The following is a 26,097-nucleotide window of genomic DNA, read 5'->3' as shown; positions in this document are numbered from 1 at the left end:
CGAAACTAGAATGATAGACCAAGCCGCAGCCCGTGGCGTAGATGATAGCCTTCAAGTCTTCTAAGCCAACGGACATGAGATCGAATCCCGGTCACGGCACACATAGTTCACTTTCTGTGGGTTGGTGGTTTTAGCATTTGTAAGATGCTAGCCTTCATATCCTCGAGAGATGTATACTGGTTATAGTTCAGAAAAAGGAATCTCTTCGAGGAAACATCAAGTTTCATTGAGATCCTGTATGTGTTTGTGTTTGTTAGACGTTCTTGAAAAATTTGTTAAATTGTACAAAACAACAAACTTGGTATCTCAAAAAATCAAAAAATCAAAATTTATTTATTTATTATATTCTTTTATATTTATTTCAATATTTCAATCCTTATAGTATAATATGAATCTCTTTAAGCCATATTTTCAAAGCAAAAGAAAACTCTCTACTTTTTCAAGAAAAAGTTTTTCAAAGTGTGTGTTATGGGTTCACTTGATTTCTCGAGTCCTAAAGATATATATTTTTCTACTGATTGGATGTTGATCATCGCTAAACACGAAATTATTGATAGAGTGAAGAAGGTGCTTTTATATAAAAATAAGAAAATTGCGCCTTTAAGTATGCAATCCAAAATTGTAGTAGACAAACTTTCAGATTTCCATTTCATGACAATTTTAAAATTAAAATCAACAAATACACCCCGTTTTAAGAGCCCAAAGCATATGCTTTAAAATTCGATTTCCTGTCTATCGAATCACATTCGTTCGCTGCCGATATTGTGCTCCAATTTTAAAAATGATATCGCGCAAGTCAACGGTGCCCTAGGGCAGCTGCAAATCTAAAAAAATAAAATCAATCTGTTCGCAATCGCACTTCGAGGACCACTAATCAAAAACCAATTAAAAGCTCCTCTTTGCCTCCTGTTTTCCCCCGAAGAGCAGCGCCCCAGGAACAGTTGTAGCCCAAACACCTCTCAGGGGTACCAGAAACACGCATACGCGTCAAAAGGTGTGAATGCACACAACGCGAAACGTTTACACAAAACAGCACTGGCAAACAACACACAATGAGATTCATAAATGTTGCTGCTGCGCGGCCTCATAATGATAAATTATTTCGCGGCTCCACCAAATGGTACGGAGTCAGGAGAAAAAAAAAGCTGAAGCCGAAACGTTCCCATCGAAGCCAGCAAACCTTCAAAGTCTAGGCCTGTTTACGAAGTAGGGTTGAAGGGACGAGATGAGATTTTTCACCGTTCAAAATTCAGTTCCAATAATCGTATTCATTTATCATCGAGCGAAGGCCGCCGCGCGTAGCCAAGTCAGCCAGCTAGCCCAGCATCAACAACAGCAGTCATATTTCGATCTCCACTCGCCCTCGTCTTGGATCTGTAAAAGTTTTTCTCCTTCCTCAGAAATCCAAATCATGAAAAGCCAGAACGTCCATACAAAATTTCGTGGCCTATTCAAGAAAAATAAAAAAGACGGAGAGAGACATAGGGGAAAAAAGGCAAACCAACTGATGATGATAAAACATCACCTTTATGAAGAAGTTATTTTCCGTTTTTGGGAAGGCGAAGCAGAGGAGCAGAAAATACTAGGACGTGGACCAGCTGTGGGGAATCAATCGGAATCGAGCGAAACCTTCTCAGTCGATCCAGCCAGAAGAATCTTCGGAGAAGAACTGTTGTCTTGATTATTAATCTGCGCGTTATTGAATCAAAGGTTTCGTTTAGGAATGAACGGGTAGCGTCACTCCCGGAGTAGAACGGGGCAAAAGGTTTTCCTTCACTGGTGTTTAGCGTTCGAAAATATTTCTCGAACCCGTCCTACCCGACACCGAAAGTGAGCAGCAAAACAGCCAGATCGAAGAGGCACCAAAATGATGGATGATGGAAGCGTTTCTTGCGCGAAGTTGACCTGAGGTTGGCGCGCAGGTAAAAGAATATTGTACCTTCCTCTGACCGAGACCGTAGAAGGAATCAGTACTTGACTTTGACGAAAATTGTCGGCCCGGGAGAAAACTCCACCGAGAAGGATGATCGATGGGGCGCATCTGAGCTCTGGGTGTTTTTGGATTGATGCTTTTCCATACAGGAACGATCTTTTTGTTTCTCGGCTCTTGGATGTGCCAAAGACCTTTTGACGGAAGAATGTTTTTGTTGTTTATGCTCTGTGGACGGGGATGAGCATTTTGCGGTGCTGCATTATGAGAAGATGAATAACCGCAGTAAAAGCGTCGCCACTCGTTGGGTTTTATGCTTCGGTTCCGAGAGATTCCGCGGTTTTTTTTTTGGGGTCGAAAAGTGCTGTTTCTGGAAATTAATACTCCTCTCGGTGCTATTAATCACGTGGCCTGGAGGAGAAAGTTTAAAGGAATCTTAAAGAAGACTTTTTTGAATAACTTCTGACTTTTGACATCAACGTTAATCTTGAGCTCGAGTTGAAAAAGGTTTAGTACAAAAAAGAAATTTCTCAGCGAGAACTTTAACCACATAACTATGGAAACAAATAGCCTCTTCGTTAAAAAAATCTCTACTACAAAATGTGAGTATGAGGCGGATCATTCCAATTAGGGCTGCAATCTTCTTTTAAACATATTGTTCAGTATATTTCTTCAATCAACCATTTCGCTCCCTCAGCATTAATTAACGATGGCACATTCTGACCCAGCAGCAGCATTTACTCTCTACAAGTGATCGTTGCTGATGTTGTCGCTGTTGAGGGGCATTAATTATTTGCAGCACGCGCCAGCTAGCATGCGCCAATCCGTCAATCAAAAAACGCATCCAGTGATAATCGTCGCGTCGTCATACATGTAGGCACCTAGTGGAAGTCGTCGTGGGGCCGACGCGCCATGCGTTTGTTGTCATCATCTCGCGCGTGTAGGACCTAACTACCTACTCTGAAGGCAGCACATTGAGATGTCGTATCAACGCGTCCTCATCACCGTCATTATGTTTCTTTCTTCTTTTTCTCTGAAGATTGCGTCTAGTCTAGCTAGCTAGCTGACGGACATGTGTGCGACTTATGGATGCAGCAGCAATTCCAGAGTTCGGTATGGTGCCAATCAAGTGTTCAGCCTTTTTTTCTCTCTACCTCAAAGCTATTTTATCTAATGATTTCTAGTACAATCTAGTGATAATCAGATGCGACACGTGCGCGTCTACTGCCTAGTGCAAGTGGTTGCGCATTCCTGCGATCGCGAAACTAGTCCCTTCGGAATGAAGTTGGACACCATGACAAGATAAAAAAAAACACAAAAATTTCCAACCCTCAGTACGTTTCCAAAGCATCCAATCGCGCAAACGTTTTCATCACTCAACACCAACAATTCCAAACTATTCCACTGGGTTTGTCGTTTATTAAATAATTTATAATTAAGAAACCTTCAGGGAATCACTAATGGGGATATGATTTTCGAAAACCAACGAGGGTTGCACGCGCTGAATACTGATACATAATCCTCCAAGCTCCGTTGGAGATATCAGCCCTTGAACGTATTATTGGGTTTGCATTGATTGGACTGATATGCGACATTTGAAACAATTCCAGAAAATCTCTAATAAATATTGGATATCGGAATCGTTAATGGATCTGGGTTTCAGAAAATTAAGCCTCTAGTGGCCAAACCCTCCTTTAGGCAGGGTTTACTAAAATTGGCATATAACACAGGCCAATCATATTCAATTTTTACTAACTTTTTGCTCAGAATGTTTCAAAATATAGATAGATAGATGCTTAAAACATGAGAAAACTTAAACTATTTGCTGAAAAACCATCAATTTGATAGTCAAAGAAATTCTTGATTCATGTGTTTCTCAATTTGGTAGTAAGGATTAAAAGTTGTCACCATTCTGAATTGATATTTATTTAAGAGGAGAAATCACCGTGAATTTGTTTTATGAAATGAATTTGCGGCTTTATCGGTGAGGGTTAAAGAGTTGAAATGAAAGACGGATAGAAGATCAGAAGAATATTCTAAGGTGGTGAAAAGAGCGAAGAGCATTTGAAATAGAAGCTTGACCACATACTAAATTCTTTGTCCCACACCAATTAACTGTATTGAAGAAGTAGTACCCAATAGAGAAGGCACTACGTTTTTCGATACAGTTAATTATGGATGGTTCGACCGCCATGTGAGTGTGCACATGTGCCGAACGGACAAAAAATTTAGCATGTGGTTGCTCTGTTAAGTCTTCTATTGTGCGATATCGTTCCATCGATGGCTAGGTAGATTTCTTATTTTCGAATTGATATTTAAAAAAAAAACTTTAGCTAGGTAGGAGTGATTGAACATAAACCTCCTCAAAAGGTGGGGTTGGGAAACAACGACAACAATTGGGAAAATACTCGAAAGTAAGAGTCTACTACTGGGAGTCAAGTTAATTCGCCCCTTTGGTTATGCAATTTAAAAAAATTGTCAAAAAATTTCTTATCTAAAATTTTTTTTGTAGAACTAAAGTTTTTTTAATCATAAAACTTATCTAATATAATTGAACCTTGAGTTTGTCACAAAATAGTTGAAAGGAAATTAACAATTGGATTTGAAAATCTTGAATAAGAAGAAAGTACTTTAATGAAAACATTCGTAATTGTACTATAATATACAAAACTCGTCAATATAATTTACAGTATTTGATGGGGTACTTTTTATTCTGGTACTTTCCCCGTTTTCCTCAACATTTTGATATGTTAGCCCTTCTTCAATATGAAGTCGCTTTGTTCATATTCAATTTATTTCGGTTCGAATGCGGCCATCTTTTTGCTAGCCAGCTACATAGAGTTTGTGATGAAAATAAGTATATGTACAGTACCATTAATAATTGTATAGAAAGTACGCGTACGCGTACGTACTTCGATTTTAAACTTCCATTATTTTTTAGTCTGATGATATTTTTTGATCACATTTTCTGCGTAAGATAGATCAACTATTATCTACAATATTATATCAAAAATTTCAAGTGAATTTTCAAAAATTTGTGTGGCCTGAGATACAGTGGTTCTATGAAAATCGGACATTTTGAACTTTTACCATTGAAACTTCAGTTTCTTAAAAACTACGCTACACTTTTTGTTGAAATTTTGCAGAGTGATTGTGGAGCAGATAAGTGGGTTTATTTGGTTGGTGTTCAAGCCATCCAAAAAAAAAATATATGGAAGACCCTCCCCGCATCTTAGCCTTCGACTGGAAAATTGGCGGGGTCTTAAATTAAAACCTACAACGTATTCAGATTCTTTCCTAGACCAAATTTGGTTTGATTTGCTTGATAAGTTATTCGATTTATTCAAAAAATGTATAATAGACCCCCTTCTCCTTTCCTGTTTCCTCACTGGAATGAATGTACCGAATAATTAGAGAAATATTTTTGGTATCACAATATTCTCTCCGAAAAATTCGGTTTCATTTTTCTTTTAGTTCTCCAGTAATGCAAAAAAAATGTATGCGTCCCATTTTGGTACTTTGTTTCCCCTAACTAGACGGAGAGAAAGGTGCTTAATCACCTTAGAAACATTTTGCGTACCCAAATATCTCTCCATGTCAAATTCGGTTCCCATAACTTGATAAGAGTTCGAGGTACGCAAAAAAAACTCCCCCATTCCTATCCTCCCAATTTCAGAAGGGAGGGGTCTGTAATAGTCATAGAAACATTTCTCTTATTCAAAAACTCTCCCATACCAAATTGGGTTCCATTTGCTTTGTTGATTTTCGAGTTGTACCACAATTTTTATGGCAGGACCCTCCCGCTTGTTATCTTTCCACTGAAAGGAAAGAATCATTTTACGTTGACAATTATCTCTCCATGCCGAATTTGGTTCCATTTACTTGATAAGTGTTCGAGTTACGCAAAAAAATATGTAGGAGCTCACACCCCTTTCTTTCTCTCCACTGAAAGGAGCGAGGGGTACCAAACTACCATAGAAATATTCCTCATACCCGAGTACCCTTCCATGCCAAATTCGGTTGCATCAGCTTCATTATCCTCGAGCTATGTTAAAAATTGTTGGTAGCTAAACCACTTCCCCTTTCTATCTCCCGCTGGAAGGAGGGAGGGTACCAAATATTCATAGAAACATTCCTCGTACCAAAATACTTTCCCATGACAAGTTTAGTACCATTTGCTTGATCGGTTATCGAGTTATGCAAAAATTCGTCTTCCGGATGACGTTTGCTCAGCTGATTTCTGCAATGTTTTGTTGTTAACATATTAACTTAAAACTGTGTGTATCGTGGGCTCCACTTTTCATATTTTTCGTGAAAATGAAAAACATATCCCCGGAAAAGCGCAAAAATATCGTTTTTCAAGGGTGTATGATCCCCAAAAATTTCGCTGAGTCAGCTGGTGAAAATGAAGGAAGTGAGCTTTGGAGCGGTCTGTAATTGAATTCAGAAGTACGGTGAGAAAAACCGCTTCGTGTATACTGGGCGAAAACCGGGTCCGGTGGACAAAACTTTGGACCGGAAAGTCATGCGTGCTTACGCCAGTAAGAAAACTGCATAAGTTCAGAAGTGGCCAAAAACGTGGATCCTCTCTCAGCACTGTTCACCGTACCTAGGTTAGATTGGGTCTAAAGACATATGAGGATGGAGCCAACAAGGTATGAGTGTATAAAAGCTTATTTCGGGAAAAGCGTTCGAGCACTTTCCATAAATTTTATTCTTCTGTACTCTTCTGTCAAATGTAAGAGTATGATAAAAAGAAATTCTGAAAAAACGAAAAACTCATCGAAAGCAGTTTGAAATATGAAGAATTATTTGACATCATTTACTCAAAATCGACCATTTTGTCACTGATACCCCTTTAGCTGGCTCTGAGTACCTCATATAAGAAGCAGAAGAAGCCGAAGCCAAGTCAAAAACAAGCAGCTTCCGTCAAACCAAGAGCTCGTAAATAATATGATTAACTGATTGAAAAATTAAAAAAAAAAACAAAACGCTTCCGGGTAACCAGTATCTCACTGTTCGGGATGTTCAAAGTGTTGACGAAAAGGAGACATCAATTTTCTGGTAGTCGTTCGTGACTACTAACACAATTAATACAGCTGTTACGTCCGAGAGTGCCTGAAACGTCAACCCATCATTCTCAAGCATGATCATCCAGTACTGTTTTGGCCTGATTTGGCATCAGTTCACTACTCAACCGACACGACGGATTGATTCAAATCCAACAAAGTCAAGATCATACCGAAGATGATGAATATGTTGAATCGTCCTCAAGCAAGACCGATCGAAACTCTTTGAGCCCTTTCCAAATTGTATGTGAGAAAACCTATGAAGCCTGCAGATTCTATCGAAAACGTCGCAAAATTCTGGAAAAAGTCATCACAAATCAGTATGTGCTGAAGCTAATGAGCAGTCTTCGACCAAAAATCCGATCACTGGCCTACGGTTGACTGGAATCCATTTTTTTAAATTGATTTCCATTAGGTAGCAGTTTATCTCCTCAGTAGTGCAAAACACAAAATTACTTGCCTAATAAAAATAAATCAATTTACAGTGGGACAATTTGGACCTAAAATCTCTAAATGTCAGACGACACAAGTTGACAGACTTGGAATAAGTAAAACGAATATTGTTTTTTTTAGAAATTCCAGGGACTATTTAGCTCAAATTACCTTCATATACGCTTTTTTCATAATATTTTTTGCCCACTCTAAACCATCTTAAGAAACTATGCCTTTAATTAAACATATATACTATATATATCATACTAAAGTGTGGATTTATTCTTCTTATCATACATAAATTAAAGCTAAAATCTGCATTCAACAAAACAAATCTTAGTTTTTTATAAAACAAAATGTTTTGCATTACAAAACAATGCAACGTTCTTTGAAAAATAACCTGGAACAAATGTACCTTGTATCGTTTTTTTTATTCATTTTATGGAACTTCCAAATATTAAAATTTGTCCCAAATACACTTTCGTTGAATAAAGTATTCATATCAGTTTAACGACGATGTGATAGTTTATTTTTCTTGAATCTAACCAGATTTTCTTTTGATGAGTTACTCATTAAAAGTAAATCTCGCTAGAATATTTTCTTGATGTGTGTTTTTTTTCTTCTCCAAATCGAAGTAATTATATATCTTCTTTTGTATAGTGGAACTTCAATTGATCTTGGATAACCCTTGCTTTTAAAAAAAAAAAGTGATGAAATGTGGAGATATTTTTCAGGTTTACCTCTAGGAGAGTCTTATGTATAAAAAAACATAAAATTTAAAAAAAAATCAATGTTTTGCGGAAATTTTTAACCTTTTAAAAATTTAATAATTTTTTACTGTTTACCATCTTAAAAAACCCTGATGATTTTTTCCCTTAAAAAACTAATCTCCCGTGAGCTTTGATTACGTCGTATGAAACAAAATGTAAACAAACAGTTTTTATGAGAAAGAATACAAAAACTGACATAAACAAGTCGCACCTTCTTTCCATTTGGAATATTTGTAGCTTGTACAATATATTCTATATGTGAAATATAAATATTAAAGTAGTTTTGATAACCTTTGCAGCAGTTTTCTGTGAATTCTTAAGATGTTTCATTCGACGTAATGAAAACTCACACGAGTAATGAACACACTTCAGTCTCCTTGATTCTTCTTAGAAAGGAACACACAAACCATATGTCTACCAAACTTCAAACAACTCATAGCAAAACCTTGTCCTTCGTTGGCTAAATCTGCAAACCTGGACAGAAAAAAAATAACCAAACGTGCTCTGCTCAGCTTCGCTTAAGTGGACCATCATCTCACGAGCACAGCTCAGCTTCCAACTTCCAAGTGACTCAACCGACAACCTTAGCATATAGGTATGCCCAAATGGAACGAGTTAATAGTAGGACCAATAAAAATCACAACATTGTGACCGCCCGAAGTCAGTCAGCCAAAGTCGCTGCCCCGGCAAATCTATTCATATGATATTTTATCCCCTCAGCAGAAGTAATAACATCATCTGGCGATGATGGTGATGGTCCGGCAATTTATGTTTCGTTTGGAGGCTGCGGGCGATGTGAGTAGACTTGGGTGAAAAACCGTGATTGCAATCTTGACTATGATTCAGGAAGCATGATTCAAAATTTCGAGGATTTAGTTTTTTTGGCTCAAATCCCTCGAGAGGAAGATGAAAGTTCGTCGCTGTTCGTGCGATTAAGTCTCCCGATAAAAGTGAGGATTCCTCTTCCTTGAACAAAAAAAAATTAAACAAAATTTACCGTTAGGTTTGACCAACTGTCACGGTGGAATCCACTTAAAAAATCTCAAAACTCAAACAAGAATATGCCAACCCAAATCTAATGAAGGTCAAATTGTAAGGCTCGTTGAAACGAGAAAATTGTCTGGATTATCTTAAAAAAAAACACACAAAATTTTTGAAGACCAAAATCCGTTTGCGTCAGTCAACTCTGCCCCGACTCAGGCAATTGATTACACACGTTTGAGGGTGTAAGTCGGTCGGCCGGTTGACTGATGGACAGCTCCTTAGCCCCGGACAGCCTTTTGGATGTAAGCGATCGATCGTCTAAGAAACCCTATCATTATCCGACTTATCGGAATGGACGGAGGTCTCAGGAGTAGGATGGTACTCAAGTGGCTTCAACCACCGATGCCGATGCTCGTCGTGAGGGGCGGATGGTTCGCTTGAAAACATGTAATTAAATTAAAATATTTCCAGCCGAACTCCTGGAGTTTTGAACTCAGTTATCGGTGGTCGTTCGGGATTAAACCGGTCGTTTTAACCCGCACGATGATAAGTGAATTTTGGGAAACAGGGCATCGTAAGATATTTTTGGATCAAATAAATAATCTGCGGCTTGGAGAGACCTTGGGTGTGAATTGCTTCTGGGATCGACTCTGACTCAGAGGTATTCAGAAAAACAATTCCACCGAAATGGCGATGCGACTCGTTATAGGTTTGACTTATCAGAAAAGCCAATGAGATTCCAATTGAGAACTTTTAACGTTAATTCAATCTTTTTCTCGAAACTGGTAATATTTAAATTAAGACAGGCATTCGAGGCCCTCCTGCGAGCTCGGCCGGTCGTAATTATCGCCATACGCATTCATTTAATGCCACATAAAATCACAACCAAGCAAGGCGGCCGGCGAGATAAAATTCTTCTCAGCTGATGTAATCTATCATTTCAAGTCAGCATTCCTCAGAAATCGTAACTTGATTGGTTATGCTAATACCTCAGCTGATGACTGTTGATTTATAATCGTTGCCGGGGAAATAACTGACAACCTTTCGATCGATACCTAGTGGATCAACCGATAATCTAATGGATGTTTTTCCCTTTTTTTTTCTCCGAAACAGTTTGCATCGGAACGAATGGCCGCATGTCGGTTCCCTCGAATCGAGAATACCACTACAAGAATCTGCGGGACCGTTACATCAACTGTACGTACGTGGACGGAAACCTGGAGATTACCTGGATTCAGAACACCTCCTACGACCTAAGTTTTCTGCAGCACATCCGCGAAGTCACCGGTTACGTGCTGATTAGTCATGTAGACATCCCGCAGATGATTCTACCCAGGTTGCAGATTATTAGGGGTCGAACTACCTTCAAGCTGAACAAATGGGAAGACGAGTTCGGTTTGTTTGTGTCGTTCTCTCAGACCAACACCCTGGAACTACCAGCTCTAAGGGATATTCTGCGAGGTTCGGCTGGGATCTTCAACAATTACAACCTGTGCCACGTGAAAACTATCGACTGGGAGGAAGTTCTATCCGGTAAGTTTGTTTAAATCCTCCATTTCTTTCAACCTCAACTAACCTAGAATCAATCTAAACAGATCCCCAGGCGCACTACCGGTACACCTATAACTTCACTTCGCCGGAACGGGACTGCCCACCTTGTCATAGTACCTGCGAAGCCGGCTGTTGGGGCGAGGGAGCTCACAACTGTCAGAAGTTCAGCAAACAGAACTGCTCGCCCCAGTGTTCCCAGGGTCGCTGCTTTGGGCCGAAACCACGGGACTGCTGCCATCTGTTCTGTGCCGGCGGCTGTACCGGACCCACCCAAAAAGACTGCTTAGCCTGTAAGAATTTCTACGACGATGGCGTCTGCAAGCAGGAGTGCCCACCGATGCAAAGGTAGGATCAAGGTCTCTTTTCAACTTCGAGCTTCGAGCTTATCTTTTTCTCAACTCTTCTAAAGGTACAATCCAACCAACTATCTGTGGGAGCCCAATCCAGAGGGCAAATACGCCTACGGAGCGACCTGTGTACGCAACTGCCCCGGACATCTGCTCAAGGATAGTGGAGCGTGTGTACGGACTTGTCCCCCTAACAAAATGGCCGAAAACGGAGAGTGTGTTCCCTGCAATGGAGCCTGTCCGAAAACGTGCAAAGGCGAAGGAATCGTCCACTCCGGTAACATCGACAACTACAAGGACTGCACCATCATCGAAGGATCGCTGGAGATTTTGGAGCAAACCTTCGACGGTTACCAGCAGGTGTTCTCAAACTTTTCCTTTGGTCCCCGGTACATCAAAATCCACCCGGATCGGTTCGAGGTATTCTCAACGTTGAAAGAGATCAGTGGATACCTCAACATCGAAGGAGATCATCCGGATTTCAAAAATCTGTCCTACTTCCGAAATCTGGAAGTAGTCGGAGGCCGTCAGCTGAAGGAAAACCTCTTTGCTTCCGTTTACATTGTGAAGGTACATTCACGATTTATTTGTTAAAAAAACAGATTCTAACTGTTTTCTTCTTAATTCATTTCAGACTTCTCTCCGTTCTTTGGAACTGAAATCGTTGAAACGGGTCAACTCCGGAGCCATTGTCATTCTGGAAAATCGTAACCTGTGCTACGCCCAGGAAATTGACTGGTCCCGGATTAAGAAATCGACTGATCATGAAACCGTCATTATGACAAACCGGAACATCACTGCTTGCCGTAAGTTTCTTTGTCTTAAATAATTTTAAAAATTTGAAGTGTTTATTTATTTAACTCAATTGTATCAACATCCAACAGATGCCGATGGAATGTTGTGCGACGAACAGTGCACCAAGGCCGGCTGCTGGGGCAAGGGACCGGAGCAGTGTTTGGAGTGCAAAAACTTTGTCTACAAGGGCAAATGTTTGGACAGCTGCAAGAGTTTACCAAAGTAAGTAGTGGAAAAAATTCTTGAAATTCCGAACAGAATTCCGCAATCCACAAATGCAAATTGACATAGTTGTTTGAGAAAAAGTAAAACTGAAAAAAAAATTAATGATAGAAAACTTAAAAAATTATAAAAAAAATTATAGAAACTTCAGCTTCCTGAAGCAGCTGAAAATTGGTGCTAAAACGTCTCGCGTTAGATTTTTAAACAACAGCAATCCTGATTAAACACCCTTTCTTAACAAAGAAGAACGTAATTTTGCCATTATCTGAAATTGCACTGGAGACCAATATATTTATTCCATAAAAAGTGGATTTAGAAGTTTTTCAATGTTATTTTATCAACATCCAGTGTTTTTGATTCTTGAATACGGTTGCCAGATTGCCCGGTTTTATCCGAGTTTGCTCGAATATTTAATATAAAATTTTGAAAACTCGCTCGGATCGGCGATCCAGCCCGGTTGCCGTGATTTCATTGAAAAATTGCAGATTTTTCCTGGGTTTATTCTCTTTCTTATTCTCGAATCAGACCAAAAAATCAAATTGTGCTGTAAAAAATTTTATTTTTGCGTCCAAAACGAAAGTTTTTGAGCGAGTTTCATAAAATTAACCACGAAAGGTGTTTTGAAAGCTGAAAATACAATTTACAATCTGCTGATGAATTTTGATGAACAAGTTTCTTTTTTCAAATTTTTTATATTAAGTTTTGATGAGTATTTCCGGGGTTTTGATCAAATTTGCCCGGACATTTTCTGGATTTTTCAGATTCAAGATTCGAGATTACAAATTTAATTCCAAATTCAAGATTCAAGATTCAAGATTCAAGATTCAAGATTCAAGATTCAAGATTCAAGATTCAAGATTCTAGATTCAGATTCTAGATTCTGATTCTAGATTCAGATTCTAGATTCAGATTCTAGATTCAGATTCTAGATTCAGATTCTAGATTCAGATTCTAGATTCAGATTCTAGATTCAGATTCTAGATTCAGATTCTAGATTCAGATTCTAGATTCAGATTCTAGATTCAGATTCTAGATTCAGATTCTAGATTCAGATTCTAGATTCAGATTCTAGATTCAGATTCTAGATTCAGATTCTAGATTCAGATTCTAGATTCAGATTCTAGATTCAGATTCTAGTTTCAGATTCTATATTCAGATTCTAGATTCAGATTCTAGATTCAGATTCTAGATTCAGATTCTAGATTCAGATTCTAGATTCAGATTCTAGATTCAGATTCTAGATTCAGATTCTAGATTCAGATTCTAGATTCAGATTCTAGATTCAGATTCTAGATTCAGATTCTAGTTTCAGATTCTATATTCAGATTCTAGATTCAGATTCTAGATTCAGATTCTAGATTCAGATTCTAGATTCAGATTCTAGATTGAGATTCTAGATTCAGATTCTAGATTCAGATTCTAGATGCAGATTCTAGATTCAGATTCTAGATTCAGATTTTAGATTCAGATTCTAGATTCAGATTCTAGATTCAGATTCTAGATTCAGATTCTAGATTCAGATTCTAGATTCAGATTCTAGATTCAGATCCTAGATTCAGATTCTAGATTCAAATTCTAGATTTAGATTCTGGATTCAGTTTCTAGATTCAGATTCCAGATTCAAATTTCAGATCATAGATCAAGACCTAGTAGTTAACTAGATATTTCAGATTCAAATTTAAATTTAAAATGAAGATTTAGATAGAAGTGGGGTAAATTTAGGCGTACTTGTTTGATCAGTATTTTTCGAGGATCAAGAAACTTATGAAAATTGTTTTCCCTCCTTCCAGGATCTATCAAATCAACTCCAAAACGTGCGGAGACTGCCACCCGGAATGTCTGGATTCCTGCTACGGACCGAACGCTGATAACTGCGGTTCCTGTGTCAACGTTAAGGATGGGAAGTTCTGCGTCTCGGAGTGCCCAATCACCAAATACAACCTTAACGGAACCTGTGTGTTCTGTCACAAAACGTGCAACGGTTGCTACGGACCTCGTGACACGATTGCCTCGGACGGCTGCATTTCCTGTGATCGCGCTATTCTCCGGAGTGACGGAACTGTCGAACGCTGCCTATTGAAGGATGAAGCCTGCCCAGGTACTTTTACCCCTTTCTTATCAAAGTTTGAACAAGTTCTTGATCGTTTTTTTTTCTTTTTTCACAGATGGCTACTACAGCGAACGCGTTGAACAGGACGAAGGAGCGCTGCGGCAGCTGTCCGGCAAATCGGTCTGCCGGAAGTGTCACCCGCGGTGCAAAAAGTGCACCCAGTACGGATTCCACGAGCAAGTCTGTCAGGAGTGTACCAAATTCAAGCGAGGCGAACACTGCGAGGATGAATGTCCGGTTGAGTTTTTCGTCAACGAAACTAGCCGAGAGTGTTTGCCGTGTCACTCGGAGTGCCGCGGATGTCGTGGTCCTGGCGAGGATCAGTGCCTGGAATGCCGCAATCTGAAGCTGTTCGATGGAGATGTCGTGGATAACTCTACATCGTTCAACTGCACCGTTGCCTGTCCTCCGTCGCATCCGTACAAGAATTTCCCTTCGGAAACGAGTCAATTTGGACCGTACTGTACGGCGCATCAGGTTCATAGTGGGTTCCACTTGGAAGCCTCAACTACGCCGTTGGTGTTGGTTGTTGCGTTGGCTTTGGCAGTGTTCTTTGCAGTTATGCTCGGAGGAATTTATCTGTACTGCAAACAGAAGAACAAGAAAGAGGCTGTTAAGATGACGATGGCATTGGCAGGATGTGAGGATTCGGAACCGTTGAGACCAACGAATGTGGGACCGAATCTAACCAAGCTGAGGATCATTAAGGAGGCGGAAATTCGTCGTGGAGGTATATTGGGAATGGGTGCATTTGGAAGAGTGTTCAAGGGTGTTTGGATGCCGGAAAATGAAAGCGTTAAGATTCCGGTTGCGATCAAGGTGCTGATGGAGATGTCTGGAGCAGAATCTAGTAAGGAATTCTTAGAGGAGGCGTATATTATGGCCTCGGTTGAACATCCTAATCTGTTGAAGCTTCTGGCAGTGTGTATGACCTCGCAGATGATGTTGATAACTCAGCTGATGCCTTTGGGCTGCCTTCTGGATTACGTCCGCAATAATAAGGACAAAATTGGATCCAAGGCATTGCTGAACTGGTCAACGCAGATTGCTAGAGGAATGTCGTATCTGGAAGAACGCCGTTTGGTCCACCGAGATCTGGCTGCCCGTAATGTCTTGGTTCAAACTCCGTCCTGCGTTAAGATTACAGATTTTGGATTGGCCAAGCTGCTGGACTATGGAGCAGATGAATATCGTGCAGCCGGTGGAAAGATGCCAATCAAATGGCTAGCGCTAGAGTGTATCCGCCATCGAGTGTTTACTAGCAAGAGTGATGTTTGGGCGTTTGGTGTTACCATTTGGGAACTGTTGACCTACGGAGCGAGACCGTACGAGAACGTCCCTGCCAAAGATGTACCAGAGCTGATCGAAATCGGTCACAAACTTCCTCAGCCAGACATATGTTCCTTAGATATCTATTGTATACTGTTATCCTGCTGGGTTTTGGATGCTGATGCCAGACCAACGTTCAAGACTCTGGCAGAAACCTTCGCGGAAAAGGCACGGGATCCGGGCCGTTATCTGATGATTCCGGGAGACAAATTTATGAGACTGCCATCTTACACTAATCAGGACGAGAAAGACTTAATCCGCACCCTTGCTCCAGCTGCGGAAGCTCCCGGAACAATCGTTGAGGCTGAGGAGTATCTGCAACCCAAAACTAGGCCCGCTTTAATGGTGCCGACGCCTTTAGGTCAACAAAACGACGTAATGCAAAAGTCCCTCAGGTACGACAAGAACCACCTCAAAACCGACGACCAAACGGATAGCAACACCCGCGAGGTCGGAGTCGGTGGCATTCGACTGAATTTGCCACTGGACGAAGACGATTACCTTATGCCAACTTGCCAAAGCCAAGCACCTTCCGTTCCCGGTTACATGGATTTGATCGGTGTTCCAGCTAGTGTTGACAATCCAGAGTACCTGATGGGATCGGCCGGAAGTAATGTCAGCACCGGACTTCCAACTCCGCCACCGGGTGCTCCAAGTGTCTGCAGTATCACGAATAGCATCCCAAACAGTCCTGTAAATAGCATACCTCCTACAATGCTCAGCGCCGTCGTAGGCCCTAGCGCCAATCCTACTAATCCCACCACCGTTAATAACAACAACAGTCCAAATGCCAACAATGCCAATGCTCCCAACGGAGAAACCTTCCAGATGCAGCACTCTAAACTGAACGAACCACAAGCAGCTCCTCCAACCCAAACGCTGGGAATTCCGCTCTCGCCGACGGAAACGGAAAACACTTCCGAGCATGAGTACTACAACGATTTACAACGAGAACTGATCCCACTGCACCGCAACGAAACAACGGTGTAGAGGCAACCGGAAGTAACTTGACATCCAATTGTACAGAACTGATCTTCCATTTTATTTAGTTTTACAAAACAAACCATAGGGAAAAAATATTAGGAGATTTTCAAATGCATCGAACGATAGCAATTTTAAAGCATAAACAGACAGAAAGTTCAAATTGTTCTTATCATAAGTGCCTTCAACATACATTTACACATTCGATAGGGATACTAGGTGATAGTGGATATTGGAGATCAAATCAAGCGTGCCTTTATCAAAAAGTGACTGTCTGACTGTAATTCCATACTGGAATTTGCGCCAGTACAGGCCGTCACTTTCCAAATTGTACATACAAACTTAGCGTCTAGTGGAACGTGAACGTATTTAAACTGATATAGCTAGTGCTGGTAATAGCTAGTACTTACTTAGGTAGGTCTGTAAGAAAGCAAACAAAAAGAGTGTGAGACAAGTACAAAGAACCAACTTTTGGCCCTCTTTGGAAACCTCATGAATGGCACGGCCCGATACTGTCGTCAACCCCCATCGGGAACTCAAAATGTACAAGATTGGTCATTTAAGAATCGGCAAAATCGATCGGAAAAACAAACAACAACAAAATATTGCGTATTTCATTAAATTACCTGTGATATTATTTTTAATCGAATGTCAAATTTTATACTCTTAAGTTTTCTTCCAAGACTACGATTCGAATAACAAAAAGCAATAGCAGCTAGCAGATAGAAACGAGATTTTGATTTCAAAAGGGGAAAACAATTTAGTTTTCTTCCCCCTTTTAAACGTAATATTCATTCGGAGGTTACTAATGCAAATGCACAACAATCAACTCTAATTTTTAAATTCGGAAACAATTACTTCTCAATCAAACAAACTAAACTCCTCTCAAACAGCAGAACGCATTTTGACGTGCGAAACATTCAACCTTATCCTCAAAATCCTCAAACCTTAATAGCGAATATAGATTAACCTACTTTTGTGTCTAACTTCAGGCCGCGTACTATGCTTATGATGACCTTAGAGCAGCATACTTTGTACATAATCGAATGCATCAAATTGTACATACAGCCTGTAATAATCTACTTAAAACAAAAATTTACGATTTCAGTTGTTCGTTAAACACAAGAGCAAACCCCCGCTATCTGAAATCGTTCATTTTACTACTGGTTTAGAAACTTGTGTTCGGGTTTAAGTTTCACAATGTATAAAGGAAAAAAACGAAAAAAAAACTTCAAATCATAAAATTGTGCCATGTTTCGTGCATGAATATAAATCGAATTTTATATTTTAAACAATGAAACTGAAAAACAAAAACAAACGAAAACACATGTGTTTATGGAAGTGGAATGTGTATCGAATCTTGTAGATGACCTAAGTGTGGTTGTAATTAGTGTCTATAAACTATTTCAGAGTAGTAGAGACAATGAAAAAAAAACTTAACTAAAGGAATGGCTATACGAAAATAACTTGAAAGAAAAACAAAAAAAAAACAAAATTAAGAAACAAACAATGAACATACAGATAGAATAGAAGATGTGAAGGCATGTCGCGTTTAAGTCTAGTTAAAGCATGTATGGAAGAAAACTTGTTGAACATTTTAAGTTATATACTTATGTATTTTATAATTCAAATAAAGAAAAATATTCTAATATTGATGTTTTGATTGGACTACGATGACAATTCCTGTTCAATGAATGAGATGGTTAAATCTTCATTTTACAATTATGCTTCTCCGTTCTGGTAAAATGAATACCGTGATATGATTACTATTGTAAATCGTTTATTTTGATAAGTTATTTCATTCGTTAGGAATTGAAGGGTAAAAATCATTCATGTAGGTATTTTTTTAGAGACATTTTTGTGACATTCATGCCTGTAGGATTTCTATAGGATTTTAGATAGAGAATAGTGAAATCCATATTTATAATCACAGTTGTTAAAAAATAATACCGAAGAATTCAGTTGGAAAACGCCCGTTGAAGGTTTGAAATTTTAATTCTATGTGAAATATTTCATCTTGTTCTAAAATTGGTACTAAATACATCTTGTACGCAACTTTTTGAAGCGGTTAAATTGTACGCAACTAACCCGGTGCGAGAAAATGGTGCGATACAATATTGTACAGAAGTAACTTCCGTACAAGACGGTGTAATACGGGGTAATTTAATTTCGAACCGGTTCTTTCAACTACTGATAACATTTTCCGTTTTCAAAATCTGAAAATGAAGGATATTTTGAATCCAACCACGGCTTTACAACCAAAGTAGAAGAAGGAAAAGAAGAAGGAAATTTCGCAAGTAAAAAGCCCCCGCAAAAAGTGACACAATTTGGTGAATTGGGTAAGAACCTTTCTATGTTTTTTGATGCTCTTTATTTGTTCTGGTTTTTTTTAAATAGTGAAAAGCTCAGATATCATGCTGGTATAAAAATTTTATTTTTTTTCAGGGATTTTCATCCTATTGGATGATTCATCACATAAAAATTTTAAAAATATCATAGCGGGATTGATGTACCTTCCGAAGAGCTTATATTTCTTCTTTTGAATGTTACGATCCTACAGTGTGCCTTTTCTGAAATAGAAATTCCTTACCCGAATCGGGCACGCGGTCATTTGATCCAAAAATTTCACAGTAGGTTACAAATTTAATTTCTCCGCTGATCCCGCGATGATTGGCCACCACACTCTTGTCAAGTGCATGCCCATTTATATCCCAAAAGAGCACAGTGCTTAAATCCAACCGTTACAAAGATGCGTCAAAGATAAGCCAGCTCAACTTCTTCAGCAGCAGCAGCACGAGAAAACACGGCAATAACGATCAACGGGCTCATCAACCGTTCCCGTACATTGCATCTGGATCGCGAAATTCATCCTTGCAGGAGAGCTTCCTACTTTCTCAGGGTGCGCTACACCGTGCAGCAAAATTATGCGAATTAAAGGGAACCTTACGGAAACGGATGCACCAAAATGTGAGCAGTCGTGAGCGATTGGTCATAGAATTTCGTATTTTGCTACCCATTACATTGATGTGTTATTTCTGTGGACATTTCGTGTAATTTATTTTGGGTTGGTTCCTTAAAATTCGTAGATATGTAGGGGCGGGCGGACAAAATGCGCATACTAAGGAAAGTTAATTATTTATTTTATATTACAGTTTCTGAAAACTTTATGCCAATATACAGACATCTGTTCTCTATACATTAAAGCAAAACTCATGCTTAAATGTCTTTCAGTTTATGAGAACTCATTTTATAATAAAAATTGTCAAAATAGCCAATTTCCGAAAACGAGCCGGCTTAATGAGCATATTTATGTTTTAGGCAATATTTTAGTCGCACTTGCAATAATTTCATTTTATTTGATTGAAAATGGTAGAAACTGGGAAATTGAATGATGGCAAAACTCCATTTCTTTCTGTAGTTAAAATGTTATTTGTGATGTAAAAAAAAATATATCCCCTTAATTCATGCAGCTTCATTGTTCATATTTCGATTTGAATTGCTGTTCGGCCTTAACACATTAAGGATCGCTATGTTGTTTTTTTTGGACCGCGAAAAAATCTTAACCAAGAAACATCGAAATTCAGCATTCCATATTTCAGAATTCACTGAACCAAAATTTAAAAATTTGGTATCATTTGGTATCTCTGTTCAATTTTGTAGAGTTTCATGATTGATTTTATATCATTTGAGTTATGTCTCTAACAGTAGCTCATTCGCAGTAATGAATGAACGAGAATTCTCATACTTGGTTCGCAATTTGTTAACAAATTGCGTTTTCAATTAGGCCGGAACAAATTTCAAATCCTTCTTTTGTCACTTGGAGTTGGAACATCGCGAGGGGGCAGTAAAAAACAATGCGGAAAACAGCTGAAAATCTCTATAATAAAGACATTTAAAAAATGCGGAAAACAAATAAATTGGAATAAGTTGCACGGAGCCTTGTATGCAAAAAAGTTGCATACTATATCATTGCACAAAACCTATAAAACAAGAATTTTTTTATCGAATAATTCAATCAAATCAAGAATACAAAAGGTGAAATAATTCCCATATTCTTAAATTTGTTTTTTGGACTTGTAATCTTTCAGATATTGAAATTTGTTTTTGAAATTTGCTTAAATCACTTCAAACTTTAATTATTTCTCCCTTCGGGTTTTTTCGAAAATTTCGATGGAGAGGGGGGGGGGGGGGGTGACAAAAGAAGAAATCAATATTTGTTCCAGCCTTATATGCAGTGATAATCAAGTTAGTTATCCACGAGTTTTGCTCTAATTGTTGTCATTGTGGGTGTTTATCCATTCCGGGGTCCATAGGAGGTACTTTGAAATACACAAGCTGGTAGGATATTTCGCATTCTTTAAACGTATTGGTAAAAGGCCCCGGAAATTATGGAAAAATAGGCACATGTATCAGCAGTATATGAACTGGTTTCACATTGGTTAGCAATAGGTTTGTTCACCAAAACAAACATAAAGCCTTTGAAGACTTGAAACCCACATATATGTATGTTAAGCGATTACTTTATTTGTTTCATTTGGTTTAAAATATCCTAAATCCTTTGGGATCAAGAAAACTCGTTAAAACCACCCAAATAAAGACTGATCAATGTAACTGTCATAAAGGGACCGGAAGGGAGCAAGGTTTTCTCTATCGATCTACACTCTTAACAAAGGTTACTCAGGGATAGGTTATCATGGAGGCAATGTGTTTATAATAACTAGGTATGACAGTAGCCCCAAAGCATCAAATTCTAAACAAAGACGAAATTGGTCCTCAACATCTCAAAATTATTGTTATGGTGCCATTTAGCACAGAAGGTATAAACATTCAGGGCCGTAGGAAGAACCGACTCATGGGGGGGGGGTTTTGGTTACGGATTTTTACCTGATTTTTTCCTAACTATGCACGATTAAAAAAATTAAAATAAACTATGTTTGTAACTAGGTGATTATTCATTTTAAGTACTCATTAATATTTTTCGTATTAAAGAAGTCCTAAACCTGTTCCTTATTCTGGTCCTAAACCTAAAGGATAGCCTAAATTTTTATAATGAAAATTTTTTAAACAAAATATGGAATTTGCTTTCATCGATGGTGAAAATCTTTGAATATGTTTAAGAGTCTGGTAGGTCAAACTTAATTGATTTGAGCAAAAAATAAGTTCTTTTTAGGGTGGAAGGAAATGGAAGGCTTTCTTAAAAAAAATCTATACTTTAAGCAAACTAGCCCAATCTTTCCAATTTTTTTGCAATTTCCAAGATTCTAACCTTCTAAAATTGTTTAAAAAAAAGTAAGCGATCAATTTTTTTGGATCAAATTTGCTTGATGCAAACTTGAACCAAATTTATGATTTTAGCATGAAATTTGACTTTAAAAAACTGCAATATTAATTATGTTAAACAATACACCGAGAAAAATTATGTGCAGATTTTTCAGGTGAAGATCAGGTACATGTTTCTTCAACAGCAAATATTTTTGATAAAGAATTAATTCTATAATGAAACTTCTGTGGATGATTTTGTTAAATAAAATTTGAGATTTTTTGCATAAAACAAATTCTACTTTATATTTGTGATTTTCAGGTGAATGTGTGTATAAACTTATTTTGATTAAAAAATTTAAAATCTAGAAATTGAATTGACAAGTAAATGTTTAAGTTCATTTTCTCTTGAATTCCTCAACAATTTAGTGTTGGTTGAAAAACTCATTTGCAAGCTCAATCTAATCTTTTTCTGAATTTTGAATCTACATTTTGAATCTGAATTGAATCTATGTACAAGAATTATAATTTCCGATTTCAGATTTCTAGAGTTCTAGAGCCGTCACTCATGAATGTATTATTTATATTCTGTAGTGCTGGTTTAATCTTAATTCGTTATTTTAATTATTTATTTTTTATCTTTATCGTGAATCTGAATTGAAATGAGAAATTCAAATTATGAATCTGAATTTGAGTTTTCAATTATGGATCGCCATTTAGAGGCTTTAAATCAGCGGTCGGGGAACCGGGGTAAATTACCCCAAATGGGGTAAAAGTGAAATTCTTGGGGGTAACAGTGAATGTTTTGTCAGTGAAAAGTGTTTATTTTCTTTTGAAATTTTATGAATTTGTTGGTTTTATTTCGAAAGTAAAGAATTAAGCGGAATACGCAGAAGTGCATATTTCCCCTTGAGGCATTCAAATAACACGCTTTGAGAGCTGTGTTTACGGATACGTTTTTTTGCTCTTCGTCATGGGGTGATATCAACTTAAATAAAAAATGTTTTGGGGTAATGATTCAAAAAGTTCCCCGACCCCTGCTTTAAATGTATTAATTTTGTGTAATTTGAGAAACTCGTATTGAAATTTAAAACATAATTCTTATTTTTTTCATTCTCGGAAAACTACTATCAAAATATTGCAAATGCATATGATTTCCGAAAAACACGATTCAAATTTAATGTGAAACGCAAAACCAAGTTTGAACCAGGATTTCAAATTAGCTTTTAATTTTTTAATTCTCATGATTATTCGAACTGAAAATTAAGAATCCTTAACTGGATACAAAATCAAAAAAACAAAATTATAAATATAATTTTGGTTAAGAAAAAACTTAACCAGAACCTCCAAAATGGGTTAAACCCGCTCGAGATCGATTGCACGCCGTGTGTGCAATGGAATTTTTGTGCCTTTGTTAGAACAATCATTTATTATGAGTTTACTATTTCTCGGTAAAATATTATCTTTATACCAACGGAATCCGCAAAGTTAAGGAAAAATGTATTGAGAATTGATTTTGCTGAAAATCAATCATCATAAAAGTTATCTAAGAGTAAAATACATCGAGTTTCAATGTCGCATAAAGGCCTCCGTCTCGGATGGGTTAGTATAAAATATAATATTCAGACCTGAATTTCTATAAACAAGTGAGAAAGTTTTGCAAAACTGTAGCAGATTTTTAAACTTGGAATGGGTTATTGAGGTTTTGGCATTAGTTTTTAGTCTAGATTGTTACTCTTGAATAACATTGCTATACCTATTATGATAATTTCATTATGAATTTAAAATTTTGAGTGGAGAGTAGAATACCTCGCTTGCTTTTTTGAACCCTCATGGGGGGGGGTTGGAACATCAAATGTTTAGTTACATGTTCATCGTATTTTTGAAAACCAACCATACTTTGGCAAAAATACATTTATTATTGCTAATCTTATCGAAAATTTCGCTTTTCAAAATACACTTTTCTACATCCTTATAGGTGAAACGCCTTCAGGTAGGCAACAAAATTAAATTTCTTGACTGATATCGCGGCAAACATGCCGGCGGATATCTTTTTCGAGTCGAATATTGGTGCACCTTTTGAACTCGAACAAGGACGACATTTGTTATAATTATGTATTCATATCGTTATTTGGGAGTCAGCAAATAAAAAGAATGACATTTTGTTTTGATATTCGGGTTTTCCCAAAAGTTAACAGCATTTTAAATTTGAGCGTAAAACACGTGGTCTTGCGCGAATTTTGCCCCAATTTCGATATAATTGTTTTTAGTTTAAATTTAAAAATAACAAGTTTTACGCAGGTTCCATTAAATCTTCTGTTTCTAATAACTGAATAGTTTTGGTGAACTTTCCAACTAATAAATGATGAAAAAGCTCATTTGCTACAATAAAAATTCAGAAAAACATCATTCGAAGCCATAGATTAGTGTATTTTTGAGAAAGAATGGCATGGGCCATCTTACTCCACTGGTGCGTCTAGTACAGTTTTACCGTACTTTTTGTTAGGACTAAACTGATTTTTTCGAGGTTTTTTTTTTCAAAAAACATTTATAATCAAAAGATGGACAATGTTGTTGCATACATTTAGGGGTATAAATTATAATATTTCTTAATATTTTTGGCTACGGTTCAGTACTTTTGATTTTATAATCAAAACAATAATTCGGGTCTATATGACCCTAACCGGCTATATGTCTTTTTTTTAAGGTGACTCTGGTTACCCCAAAAAAAATTAAAAAAATGAGACATTCTAGAGCTTCTCATTTAAGGAAAAGTCAAAAAATTTCATGTAGGGGAAAACTGTACAAGACGCACCAGCGGGGTACGATGGCCCTTGCCATTATTTCTCAAATATACACTAACCTACGGCTTCGAATGATGTTTTTCTTCATTTTTATTGTAGCAAACAAGCTTTTTCATCATTCAATAGATGAAAAGTTCACAAAGTCTACTTTAGTTCTTAGAAACAGAAAAATTAAGGAAATAAGCGTGAAACTTGTAATTTTTCATAAGTGACATATAAGGTTTTATGGTAAAACAGCCTGCGCAATCTGATCAAACTACAGCTTATCGTTTTACCAGTCATGTGCACTTTCGGAAGACTATAAATAATTTGTTGTATTTTATTAACTTCCTACAAATTTTTGTCGAAATTCATTCATATGAAAATTGGGGCAGAATGCCCACAAGACCACGTGTTTTACGCTCATATTTTATATGCTGTTAACTTTTGAGAAAACCCGAAAATCAAAATAAAATGCCATTCTCTTATTTGCTGACTCCCAAATTACGATAATAATGCATAGTTATAACATATATTGTCCTTGTTCGAGTTAAAACGATGCAACAATATTCGACTAGAAAAAAAAATCGGCCGCCATGTTTTCTGCGATATCACTATATCAGGCCAAAAAATTGAATTTCGTTGCCTACTTGAAGGCGTTTAATCTTTACGGATATAAAAAAGTTTATTTTGAAAAGCGAAATTTTCGATGAGTTTAGCAATGCTAAATGATTTCTAGCCAAAAAATGATAGTTAACAAAAATACGATGAACATGTAATTAACCATTTGGTGTTTCAATAATAACATTCCGTATAATCATTGTTCTATTTCTTACCACCCTTCCTGTTTGGTGCGTTCTGTCCACTAGTTTTGGCGTTCTACCCCGCGGTTTGTTTTCTGGCTGTTTTAGTTTTTTACAAAAATATAGTCAAAATCGTGTTTTTATCATATTTTTTTTTTTCGATAATACGTAAATTTCATCCTTGAATCGTCGTCAACTTTCAATTTGGTTTTTAAATGATTGGTTTCGCTGTAAATAGCAATTATGCTTAGCTGGTGCGTCTTGTACAGTTTTACCCTATCTAGCTTTAGCCGTTCCTGAGATATCGCGTCGAAAAAGCACAGTCAGTGTCATATAAACCCTAACCGCAAAGGAAAGTCGTCGTGTTAATATTTTGCTTTTAATATATGCGTCAGATGTTTTATGTAATTTAAAAGCGGCAAAAGTATTTCGAAACAATCGAATTTGTCCTAATTTTATTTAGGAGTTAGAGTAGCTAAATTAATTTGATTTTATTTTTGGCATTAAGTGAAGCAGGTGGAGGACAGACAAAATGTTGTCACCTGGTGCTCCTACTGATCAACTTACCCCACTCGATTGGAACAAGAGATCAATCTACGGAAAACAACATTCGGGGACTGCATTTTTGCTCTTATAATCGGGATCCGTACCGTATCGGATTTGTGATCTGGATTGCTATGGATGGAAATGAAGAAAACACAAATTATGGTTTAATTTATTACAGTCATTCGC

At 37.6% G+C, this 26,097-nt stretch overlaps 1 protein-coding gene across 2 annotated transcripts in view; it reads left to right on the top strand.

Annotated features, from left to right (window-relative positions):
- Positions 1 to 18,171, top strand: part of LOC129744208 (epidermal growth factor receptor) — a 312,253-nt gene extending 294,082 nt beyond the window's left edge. For both annotated transcript variants that reach the window (XM_055736617.1, XM_055736616.1), the window contains exons 2-8: positions 10,299 to 10,718; positions 10,781 to 11,081; positions 11,146 to 11,653; positions 11,718 to 11,889; positions 11,968 to 12,100; positions 13,891 to 14,198; positions 14,266 to 18,171. In XM_055736617.1, the coding sequence (XP_055592592.1) occupies positions 10,299 to 10,718; positions 10,781 to 11,081; positions 11,146 to 11,653; positions 11,718 to 11,889; positions 11,968 to 12,100; positions 13,891 to 14,198; positions 14,266 to 16,529 (4,106 nt within the window). In that variant the 3' untranslated portion in view covers positions 16,530 to 18,171. The remainder of the gene's footprint in view (positions 1 to 10,298; positions 10,719 to 10,780; positions 11,082 to 11,145; positions 11,654 to 11,717; positions 11,890 to 11,967; positions 12,101 to 13,890; positions 14,199 to 14,265) is intronic.
- The last annotated feature ends 7,926 nt before the right edge of the window (positions 18,172 to 26,097 follow it).

Source organism: Uranotaenia lowii, chromosome 2 (assembly GCF_029784155.1).
Source record: "Uranotaenia lowii strain MFRU-FL chromosome 2, ASM2978415v1, whole genome shotgun sequence".
Taxonomy (NCBI): domain Eukaryota; kingdom Metazoa; phylum Arthropoda; class Insecta; order Diptera; family Culicidae; genus Uranotaenia; species Uranotaenia lowii.
The sequence above is the reverse complement of the archived record's forward strand: the minus strand, read 5'-3'. Positions and strand labels throughout refer to the sequence as shown.